This window comes from Rhinolophus ferrumequinum, chromosome 18 (genome assembly GCF_004115265.2).
Source record: "Rhinolophus ferrumequinum isolate MPI-CBG mRhiFer1 chromosome 18, mRhiFer1_v1.p, whole genome shotgun sequence".
Lineage (NCBI taxonomy): Eukaryota > Metazoa > Chordata > Mammalia > Chiroptera > Rhinolophidae > Rhinolophus > Rhinolophus ferrumequinum.
The window spans coordinates 17,914,106-17,926,381 of NC_046301.1; the positions used below are offsets into that span (position 1 = coordinate 17,914,106).

The 12,276-nt window shown below is 35.6% G+C and overlaps 1 protein-coding gene across 1 annotated transcript in view; it reads left to right on the forward strand.

Moving 5' to 3' along the window:
* The window catches only part of SMARCA5 (SWI/SNF related, matrix associated, actin dependent regulator of chromatin, subfamily a, member 5), a 34,283-nt gene extending 28,420 nt beyond the window's left edge, over nt 1-5,863 (forward strand). Inside the window, exons 18-24 of the mRNA XM_033134612.1 lie at nt 162-275; nt 466-588; nt 1,369-1,501; nt 2,096-2,214; nt 2,633-2,845; nt 3,735-3,842; nt 4,610-5,863. Coding sequence (XP_032990503.1) covers nt 162-275; nt 466-588; nt 1,369-1,501; nt 2,096-2,214; nt 2,633-2,845; nt 3,735-3,842; nt 4,610-4,675 — 876 coding nt within the window. The 3' untranslated portion in view covers nt 4,676-5,863. The remainder of the gene's footprint in view (nt 1-161; nt 276-465; nt 589-1,368; nt 1,502-2,095; nt 2,215-2,632; nt 2,846-3,734; nt 3,843-4,609) is intronic.
* The last annotated feature ends 6,413 nt before the right edge of the window (nt 5,864-12,276 follow it).

Here is a 12,276-nt window from a genome sequence, read left to right on the forward strand (position 1 = left end):
ATTTAAAATTTTATTGTTATTTCACTTTTATTGAAAGATGCATTCATTCAGTTGCTTAGAGAACTAATTGGCCATCACAGTTTATGGAATAAAGATGATTAGAGATAGATTTAAAGCAAAATAGTTTATTTGTGGATAATATTATTTTCATTTTTCTTTAGGCTCCTCGACCTCCGAAACAACCTAACGTTCAGGATTTCCAGTTCTTTCCCCCACGTTTATTTGAATTATTGGAAAAAGAAATTCTATATTACAGAAAAACTATCGGGTACAAGGTAATAGAAATAACACTTTGTTTATACCTAGTCTGGTTTGTTTTTAACTTAATAAATGCAAGATATTGGTATGTTTTCTTTCATGGTTGGATTAAAATTTGTGAAATACCATTTAGTTGGCTAAGAATTTAGTCCATCACATATTTTCTACAATTTACTGATTTAATGACATAGAAAAATATTTTTTTAGGTACCTCGAAATCCTGACCTACCAAATGCAGCACAAGCACAGAAAGAAGAACAGCTTAAAATTGATGAAGCTGAACCTCTTAATGATGAAGAGTTAGAAGAAAAAGAGAAGCTTCTAACACAGGTATAGCCTTCAATCAACACAAAATTCATTAACTATTGTTTTGTAAGGTACTGTTTTAGGTTGTGTTTGGGTATACAAAGAAGTACAAGTTTTAGCTTTCAAAGTGGAATGATTGGAGATGATAAAGCATGAACTATATGGCTACATGCTATATTTGATTGTCACTACTTTTTAAGGTAGTTGAGAAGATTATAGATTTACACCAGCCTTGATTGGTTGAGTGGGTATCCTTTTTTGATCTGTTTTCTAAAGTGTTCCCTTTCCTTCCTATGAATCTTCCACATTGCTGCTAAGTCATGATTCTCAGTTAGATATCTCTGCTTGGTACTTTTTTAATATCCTTTAGAATTCAATAAAGACCTGTCAGAATCTGGCCTCGACCTACCATTAAAGCTTCATTTTCCCACTCTTCAACCTATGTTTATTCTTCCTAGCAAACTCCTACTAATCCTTCAAAGCTCAGCAAAAGTGTCACCTTTTCATGCAGCCTTCCTTACTCTCTTCCACTCAGTTTATTGGCTAAGCAACATATGATGTAATGCTAAAAGTGTACATCTATGTACATGAAAAGTGGTAACTATGCACGTGAAAAGTTACCACTTTTCATGTACAATTAAGGAACTTAATTGTCCTTCATTTTCAATTAAGGAACTTAATTTTAAAAAGATAACTAAGAGCAACCAAAAATTAGTTTCTGTAATAGAAGCATTGGTAAAGTGTAATAGCATCTCTGTCACCTTCATTGTACTGTGATTAAATATTATTTCTGTTGATTTGAAGGGATTTACCAATTGGAATAAGAGAGATTTTAACCAGTTTATCAAAGCTAATGAGAAGTGGGGTCGTGATGATATTGAAAATATAGCAAGAGAAGTAGAAGGGAAAACTCCAGAAGAAGTTATTGAATACTCAGGTAATTCTTTCATTACATTAATAGATAGATATAAGAACATTCTCAGGTTTTTGGAGAGCTGTTAGAAATTTCAGGTTTTCTTACTCTGAATTACTATGTTTTGATAACTTAATTTTGTCACAACTTAGTGTCTTGTTTTGTTCTGTTTCTTAAAAACTGAGTTAGAAAATGTCCCCTTCTTTAAAATGGCATAATTGTTTAATTTTCTTAACCTAGCTAAGTAGCTATAGCCAAGAAAATAAGAATAGGTTATTGAATAACTGCTTTCATTTTTATTTTATCTCTCTAACTTCTCAAGTGTTATGTGCCAATTTTCAAGTGACTAGTATAGTTGTACTTTGATGAGTCTGCTTAGAATTTCAGAAACTGAAGAGTTAGAAAATATTTAAATCATCCAGTTCATCTCATTTTTTTACAGTTAAGGAAACTAAGAAATTATAAGTGACCTATTTATTTTCTAGTATTGGATGTGGGAGAACTGGAAATATTTCTTAATCCTTAGCAAAATAAAATAAGAACATTTATGATAAGTTATTTATATTTCTCTCCTTTCCTCCGCCCATCTCATCTGTCCCCACTTTTACTCTTTCACAGCTGTGTTCTGGGAAAGATGCAATGAGCTCCAGGACATAGAGAAGATTATGGCTCAGATTGAAAGGGGAGAGGCAAGAATTCAAAGAAGAATTAGTATCAAAAAAGCACTTGACACAAAGGTACTTTGCATATTAATAAATATGGTAGTAAATAAAATAACTCCTACCTGTGAATGTGAAAGTTAAAGTAACTTTTAAAAAGGAAAAGAATTATGGTTTAAAATTAAAAACTTCTTCAAAGAAAACGCAGGTATTAACAGAATTTACCCTCGTATTTCAGTTGATATATCTGGGTCAGAGTCACTAGGATTAGTTCTTTCCTACACAGTATCAGAAAGTCTGAGTCTGTGATTCCCTTTAGAATAATAAAGATTATAAAGTTGTTTCAGGACAAAGGGGATATAATGCAATCGAGATGCTATGGATAAGAAATTCTGATTTGAAATACAACATTTTAGATAATTTTATTAAAATTGAGTTTGAAATACACATAATATAGGCTTTATGTTTTATATAATATAAAATCTGACTTTGATAGATTGGACGGTACAAAGCACCTTTTCATCAGCTGAGAATATCATATGGTACTAACAAAGGAAAAAACTACACTGAAGAAGAGGATCGTTTTCTGATCTGTATGCTTCACAAACTTGGATTTGACAAAGAAAATGTTTATGATGAATTGCGACAGTGTATTCGCAACTCTCCTCAATTCAGATTTGACTGGTTTCTTAAATCCAGAACTGCAATGGTGAGTGCTTGGGCCTTTTTGTGTAATGTAGCAAACAGTTCAGAGTAAGTGACCTCTTTTCTGGAGACTGTTAGATTACTAGAGAGATGAGGTAGACTCATTGTAGACTTCGTGACCTCTTTTCTGGAGACTGTTAGATTACTAGAGAGATGAGGTAGACTCATTGTAGACTTCGTGACTTTTTTCAGAATTGGGAAAGATGACATGTGGTGTGTACATTGGTTACCATAATTCTACTGATAATGCTTTTAATGGGAAAGATTATGTACACCTCTTACTAAAGTTAGTTCTGGTTGATTTTGACCCTTAAATATGCATGCTGTTATGTTTCTAAAGTTTGGGTGTAAATGACAGTTCTCAGGCACGGACACTAAGTAGCAGTATTGCATATACAGAGGATGCCAAAAAAAAGTATACACATTATAACAAAGGAAAACTATTAAAATTACAATACTCAATATATACCAATAACAAAAGATGAATACAAGTCACATTTGACTAATGCAATTACAAGAGATGCTCAAAGTGGTTACCATCAGTGTCCAATCACTTCTGATTACGGTCAACTACTGCTTGAGCAATGTTGACCAAAGTGTCCACTTGTATACATTTTTTTTTCTTTGTGGCACCCCAGTATTATGAGATATTTTCACTGTTTTAATTCTTAAGTGAAAGAAGGATTTGTGAAAAATACGCAATAATTTGGTTTTAAATAATGAAATAAAAATACAAATATATTTTTTAACCTTGTAGCATAGACTGTGTATAAAAATCAGTTCCTTTTTAAAATATTTTGGGGGATGTGTAAGTGATTTTATATTACCCTATTAAAACATACTTTAAGATGGAAAATACAAGTTCACCATGTAAATTTATGTTTTCAACTCAGGAGCTCCAAAGAAGGTGTAACACCTTGATTACCTTGATTGAAAGAGAAAACATGGAACTAGAAGAAAAGGAGAAGGCAGAAAAAAAGAAAAGAGGACCAAAGCCTTCAGTAAGTAGTCACAAATATGTAAATATTTTCCTAGATAGATTGTGTTCATCTTTTTAAGAATTTGAACATTACTTGGCTATCATAGATATGCTAGGGTTTTTGTTTTTCGTTTTTGTTCTTTGTTTTTGTAAATAATATAGCTTTGTGCCACTTGATTGCATTGTGTGGGGAAAAATCACGATATGATGGTGGGGATTGGTGAAAATCTGGGAAGGTATGTCTTGTGAATGCCAAGGGCCTACACTTTACCTTGGGGAATACAAGTTATAATTGTAGAATATATAAAGAAATATTAGGAAAGCAGTGGCTTTACAACTTTGCTATTAGCTTCTAGCTTTGATCTACTGTCCTTGTGATATCTTGGTAATGTAAAAGCAAAAATGTTAAGATAAAAAAGCCATCTTGTTATTTAATAATAGTTAATTTATAAATTCACGAATAAATGAATATTTCTGGATAATACCTATTATTTGTGTAACCTCACAAATTACTTCTTATACTACTGCTTTCTTTTGGTAAGAGGGCGTTTTATACATTTGTTTAGTGTATTGATTTACTACTGCTAATTGTGAGTTATTAGTTTATTTCATTATTAGCATTAAAATGTTGTCTTAGTAATATGAGTAGATAAGATTGTTCTGGGTAAGAAAACTTAATACCTGTTACAATGTAGCAGTTACTAAGTAAGGTGTTATCATGCGTCTGTCACTGTATTTCACATTAATGCTAGTGCTGTGATGAAAAGTAATCTTTGTGTTTGTTTACAGACACAGAAACGTAAAATGGATGGAGCACCTGATGGTCGAGGAAGAAAAAAGAAGCTGAAATTATGAATCTAAATTTGTTTCATAATCACTAACTTTAAACCAGTAGTTCTTTAATTTACGGGTCTTCATAAGATGTACTGTACAATGCTCAATTGTTATGTCATTCAAAGACATCAGGTTCATCTGTTTACTGAGCTAGAAACATAGTATGTAGTTTCACTTTTTAAAATGCAACAGCTGTGCTGAAATTTTTTTTATCATTAACACTTGAAATAAAATAGGCGTCATATATTAATAAATGTTTCATTTGATTTATTTTTCTATTCTAGTTCCATATGTGAAGAGTGTGATTTTTTTTTTGTTAGCTATAATTTCTATACCCATAGGTTTAAAAATGCCAATGAGAAAAAAAACTGCAAATGACATTTGTCCCTTCAGTTTTCAGTTAGTTCTGTAATTGTTTTAATTCACTTTGCCTTTGCAGAAATTTGGGTATCATCTTTGTAGTGCTATTGAGTCTCATCTGGAAAGATTATGTAAATTGCATTCTCCTTATTATATGTCGGTAGAATGGGGGGAAAAGGCAAGAAAAATTTTTAAATTTGTGCATATTTCTGTTATGCTTTCTGTTTCTATAGTTGGTTCTGAGATGAATATGCCCTATTCTGTTGGAAGAATGGCCTTTTAGTTGTATAGCCAAAGACATTTAGTATTTTCTGGTTCTTTAAGGTGTTAACGTACCGTTTTGTAAGAGGAATATTATTTTTTTTAATTATTTGGTAAAAAAAATTTTGACAAATTACCTTCTGAAACAGCCACAATTTAGAAAGATAATGTCAAAACTAAGGTGGTTTTTGTTGTTGTTATTTTAAAAGATCCAGCCAAGATAAGATGTGAATTTATTATACTGTTAAATTGAAATTGGTAACAAAATGTATCCCCTTGCAGTTTACCTTGAGTTTTAGAGTAACTGAAAATTTTACTATATTTTCAAATAATTTCTAAATGTGAGCAGCAAGACTGACAGTTATTCCAGTTTTTATTTTCTATGGACAGACTTGATAAACTGGAGACCCTGAAGCAGGATTACCCAAATTGTAGTGTCAGGATTTTAGCTGTACCAGAGGCCTTTGTGTGCTACACATAATTTGTATAAAGTTTTATATGTGGAAATTGGGTACATAAACAGTTCTCCATTTTTCTAAGGGAATGCAATAAATGTAGCATCGTGAATAAATATAACTTTTATAATCCTTAAGTGGTCTTTTCTTTGCATTCCTTTAATTTTCTTTTCTCATTTGATTTTTATTCACTTTTTCCTTAAGGCATTATCTTTTCCCCTTTCTATAAGTTATCCTGTTCATCTGCCCACACATAACTGAGGTTGTTATTTATAATGCTGATTTTTATAGTAATACTAATACTGCTTATTTTTGGGGACTGCTGCTATCAAATGTGGGACTGCTATCAGTGGCATGCAAATCAGTGTTTATGGCAAGTTGTAGAGTAATTTGAATTTATTTTGTACTTCCCCGACTTGATTTCTATACTACCTTGGATTATTGAAATAACAGTTGTGGGTCTAATGTACACAAAATTTGAGGAGCAGTTGCTATTTTTATGAAAGTAGCTATCATTAAGAATGGTGACCTCATTTTGGAAGAAACAATTGGAAAAATGTAAGGCTGAAGAAAACGTTGCAGAAGTCACAAAAAGTGATATCATCAAGAGGAAGAGGAGCAGCTTGATGTGTAAGGGGTGGGGGGGCTGGGAGGAGGTAGAGAACGCAAAATGAATCAAGTAGAATGCCAGCCCTTGAGAGCCCAGCAAGACACAAATATAAAAGAAAGAAAGGGAAGCACTTGAAAAAAGCATGAAAGAAACATCCAAATGTAGCATTGCAGTTTTGCCAATATAAGATACGTGTGTTTTACAGGTCAATTAGGCTATCACTGCAAGTTTGTCAAGAATAAAGCCATTTTTCCTTTCTTTGATTAACAGTGTAAGTATTACACTGTTAATCAAAGAAAGGAAAAATGACTCAAACCAACTTTTACAAAGGAATTACATTGGAGAAGATAGACTGAAAATTGTAACTGAATTTCTGATTGATTTCCTGAATTTCCAGTTGAGGAAGAGGAAGCCTTAATCGTAGAATGGTGTCTGAAGCTGACCTAGCAGAGGCTGTATGTTTACCAGGTGCAGGTTATAGTAGTCTGTTACCCAGAATATTTCATGTAATAATTGAGTGAAGCTTTATATATTTGTTAGGAAGATTATATTCTGTTGAGAGGAGGTCCAGGTAAAAAAATCATTTCTTTGAACTTCAATATTGTTTTAAATATTAACATTAAAACCTTGGAGAGGTTTCCAACAGCTAACTTTTTAATTTAGGACACTTCACATTTGTATAATACACTTAAAGTGTTCTTAATTTCATAGCAGTGCTTACATATGCTCATTATAATGTATTAAAATTGTATTAATTAGAAAATCTGAATGAAAGTCCTAATTTAGGATAGTTGCATTTATAAGGACCTCTAAATGTTGGTCTTACAGGATATTCAGTATCTTGTTAAGTGTGATAGATGATAGCAAAAATAATAAACTGGTTGATATTTTAGTATTTAACACTTGAACCAATTAGCCTGTCAATTTGTTGGTAGGTTTCAAATATTTTTCTCAGAATTATACTTAGGGTTTTTGGTTTTTGTTTCTTTTGACAGAACTGCACTCCTTAGAGTGATAGATTCAGGTGTAGTAACATTTCTGAGAAGCCCTGCAGTCCTTAACACTTGACACCAATTTCCTGTTAGTATTTCTGTGGGGGTATTCAGTGGGTAGTCTCAAGCTGAAAAAGCATGAAGAAGTTGAATCAAGTGCAAAATACTGCACTTGCTTCAGATATAGAACACAGTTGTCCCGATTCCTATTGCCATTTTAAAGGAAGGAGCAGCTCTTTTAAAAATAACAGTGGTATACCCTATTTCAGTGTATCTATATCCAAAACTAGTTCATAAGCCCTGCATTCAGATTTGTGCAGCTTAGGTTCAGAACCTGCTCAAGATACGGCAGCCACTGATCACTGGTGAAATTGGACAGCCAGAAGCATTCTCATGTCCTCACCATGTACACCTTACTCTCCTGAAACCACTGTTCTCTGGGTATGTCTCAGGCATCACTCAGCTCTGCAAGTTTCACTTGAAAAACGTGTCACCCCGAGCCTGATGTATTTTGAAAATTGAGGTCACTGTATCGCTGGGCCTTCACGATCTGCTCTAAAACCTTCACCTGGGAGCTTGTTATGTGCAGAATTTAAGGCCTCATGCCAGACCTGCTGAATTAGAATATTTTAATAATATCCTCAACGGTGATTCATATGCACACAAAATTGTAAAAAAGCACTGTTTTAAAAACATTTTGCCAAAGCAAAGTAAAAAAAGGAAACCTTATTTTGCCAAATAAAATAAAATGGCTATTTAGCAGGTATCTTCAGGTTAACATAACTTCAGGGTAACTTGGATTTTTCTTTTTTTAGTTTAGGTGAAGATGATCAATTGTATTTCAGAGAAAATGTGTTCATCTGGAATTTTAGTTATGCAGATAGTCTGCCAGGGGTTTCCCTAGTGAGTTTTAATATACAGTAAGTCCTCACTGAATGTCATTGGTAAGTTCTGAGGTTTATACCGAAACCAATTTTACCACAGGCTAGTTGGTAAAAACGAGTTAAGTTTCTATGGCATCCCATCATTACAACTAACGAAACATTATTCAAGGATCTACTGTGGTAGCATTTATAGGTGTGATGTATAAATGGTTAAAGAACTAGACTTGGTGACAATGGTTTCGGATGATTGTGTCACCTCTTTCACAGGAAAGAGTTTTTAACATTAAAACATGTGAAAGTAATTCTCAGCTCATTTATCCTGCTGTATATTCTCACTTTTAGGACACCGCTGATCTGGAAACAGGTCAGACACTTGTGTCCATGTTGATGCACAGATGACAATATCTGCTTCTAGGTTTCGTCAAGTTCCGCTTGGTAGAGAAGGCCCTTCACACTTCAGCAGGTCGTTTAGACTTGTGCGGTACTGTATAGCGGAGTCACTGCCTGGCTGTGTTAACGTTGCTTACAGGCGGGTCAGTGTTCTCATCTGAGGCACAGACCTTAACTCTGGGTAGAAGGGAAGTCAGTAATGTGATGCCGCTCAGGAATGAGACCACATGCACTGCCCAAGAGGGACGTGGTGCCACTTTGAGCATCCATACCTATCCATTCTAGTCCTGTTTGCTCATGAGACTTGCCACCTGGGAGCAAGTCTGGAGTGAAGGTGGCTTTTTCAAAAGGTTTCAGGGTGATAACGTTGACTGTTAGTGCCCCTGTTTTTATCGGCACCTGTATCTTGAGATAGAGTCAAATTCAGGATTGGCTCTTGTGTATTTCAAGGTTTGGACCCAGCAAAGCAGTGTGGACTGATGATATTCCAGGCTCCTTTTTCAAACATTGCTTTCTCTCTTGATACAAATTGTATGGCTATACCACTCTCTTCCACTTGCCACATTAGGAGGAAAATCTATTTTGAGGACGTTTACAAAGTACGAGAAGTGAGTGGTGTGCGGCGGGTAAGTTAGGGGTTATTAAAATGGGAGTTGGGGGCATACACTTGAGAGAGGGCAGCAGAGGACAGGCTGAAGCCCTCAAATCCTGGCTGTTTCACTAACTGAGTGCTTCCTTGTGGCTTGTGGCTCATACTGACACATTTTTTTGAGTCCTGTTCTGTACTCTATCCTAGAATGACATGAGATATTTGGTATTAACTTTTTTTTTTTTTTAAGATTTTTATTAGGGAAGGGGAACAGGACTTTATTGGGGAACAGTGTGTACTTCCAGGACTTTTTTTTTTCTTTTCCAAGTCAAGTTGTTGTCCTTTCAGTCTTAGTCGTGGAGGGTGCCGTTCAGCTTCAAGTTGTCCTTTCAGTCTTAGTTGTGGAGGGCGCAGCTCAGATCCAGATCCAGTTGCCGTTGCTAGTTGTAGGGGGCACAGCCCACCATCCCTTCCAGGAGTCTTGTGGTTGAGAGGACATGCTCCAACCAACTGAGCCATCCGGGAGCTCAGCGGCAGTTCAGCTCAAGGTGCTGTGTTCAATCTTAGTTGCAGGGGGCGCTGCCCACCATACCTTGTGGGACTCGAGGAACTGAACTGGCAACCTTGTAGTTGAGAGCCCACTGGCCCATGTGGGAATCGAACCGGCAGCCTTCAGAGTTAGGAGCATGGAGCTCCAACCGCCTGAGCCACCGGGCTGGCCCTGGTATTAACTTTTAAACCTTACTGTTATTAAAAAGTGAATGGCCCATTAGTTTGTTCCCGACTAAAGCATAAAGCTTTGATTTCAAGAATTACCATTAAATAAGTTTCATGAAATTGGCCTCTACATATCTCATCGACCAGACAGAAAAGTCCCCTGGGAGCGATACTATTACTTGTTTGTCATCCCCTCTTTCTCCCTAAGGTAGTATACTACTGCAGATAGTTAAGAAAGAACAAGAATCACATACTAAGATTTTGAACCTGTAGAATAGGGAAGGTGAATGAGACAGAGCCACATTCCTTATGTTCTGGGTTATATTTGGGAGTGCATCCATCTGCTCCTGTACATAAGAACTCCTTCTCAATGTTGCAAGAGAAACATCTAAATTTTGAACTGGGACCACTATTACATGACAATAGATCATTGAACCTAAAAGAAAGTGTGTAAGTCTGATGTCATGTTGACCATAAGGCAAAAGTCAGATCAGATGAGAGTTGTGTGCCAAAGTGTGCTCAGGAGTTTGGCATCTGTGCTTTCGTTTTTTCGATGCAAAGCTAGTAATTAGTGATTGCAAATCTTTCAGAAGATTGAAAAAATCATAGACTTAAAGGAGACATTTTCCAGATTTTTACCCAAAGCAGCCAATAGATGCCAAATACAGGGTTTTCCTAGAATTTCCTAATAAAATTATGAAATACTGTACTCGTCATTGAAATATAGACTATGGCATCGCTCTCTCAAGGTTTTATTTTGTTAATTACTTATCCTGCAGAAATGAGGGACTTTCAAAGTCTAGCACTTATAGATACTCTGGTGTATAATTCATACTGACCTAAATTTTCTTTTACCAATAAATAAAAATAGAAGGTCACATGGCCAATGGAGGCAAACTCATAGATGCTACTTCTGTTGTGTTTTAAATCACAGGTAGTACTGGGTTTCATCTCCCATGACAATTCTGAGGACTAGTGGTAACCACTTGGCGTACGGATTTGGGGGATTCGACAGAAACATTAGTCTTTGGTCCATAGAAATGAGAGAATCTGCTGGGCAAGAACTGAGATGACTCCTGCCGAGGATGCAGAAGGCTCCCTTGTACTCTGTACTTGGCTTTGACCTGCGCAAGGGTCTTCCAAAAACAGAAAAATGAATAGAATTCCAACTGATTTTATCTCATCGCCCTTCCTACTGTAAAAGTCATGACATGTGACTCTGACATAATGTTTTGTGTTTTGTTTTTGTCTCCTCGAGCCTGTGGGCACTGTCAAGTCTGACAATTGCGACAAACACCCAGGCTCACACAGGGCTGGACGAGAAAGAGGGGTGTGAGGCTGCAGCAGTCTTAGTGTGTTCGTTTGTGCCTCCCTAGAGCCTGCTCTGCACTTTGGGGATGACTTGTCTATTTTCATTAAGAGGTTTTCTGCTCCATTAATTGTTCTGTCAGTATAATGGTGATATTGAGTGAGCAAGACTCAGAGCGTACAAACAAAAATTAGTTATGTCTCCTGTGTCATTTAAAATGTATCCAGTGGAACTGGTTCTTCCTGGTCTACCTTGTGTCAAAAGCTGGGTAGACCCCATTACTATTCTGGTCACTGTTAGGTAATAAAAAGGATACAGACCTATGCATGATTCTGGGTAGAATTTTCTGTTGATTTTTGCTTAAATGACATTTGGCTCTTAGGAGTTTTTTTTGTGAGAAATTTGCTACATTTGATAAAATAAATGTTTAGAATAAACCAGAAGGCTCTTACTCAATTGCTATACATTAATCTCACTAAAATACCCTTTCCACCACGCCTTTTCATGGCTCCCCAAATTCTCTCTTCACAATGCCTCTACCCATTCTTCCTTCATTTCCTCCCTAGTTTCTAAGACCCTTTGCTCACACCTCCACACCAGCAAACACCCAGGCTTGAAGGATAAAATTGTCTAATCAGCTTCACTCCCATCCACACCTCCAGTCCCAAATTTTAAGAAATCCAGCAGGAGCCATGCATGGATCATGTTGGCTTCATAGGTAGGATTTCTTTACTGTAATCTTATGCCAGTTTAATTATAGAAATATGAAGAGAATAAAGGTCATTATTTTTCCTACAAACATTAAATTTAAATGTGAAAAGTCCATAGATAGAACTACAGAGAAATTAACCGAAAAAGTTCAAGGAAGTTAGAGCAACTGTTACTTTAGTTATTCTCTTAATTCACTTACCCTGGTCTAGATCGCACAATCACTCTCTTATTGTCTTCGACTTATAAATTATTTTAGAGACAAGTTTATTTAGTCTCATATTATCGCTTGGTTCAAGATTTTATTTTTATTGAAAAAAGTACATTTAAAATTGCCTTGGTGCTTG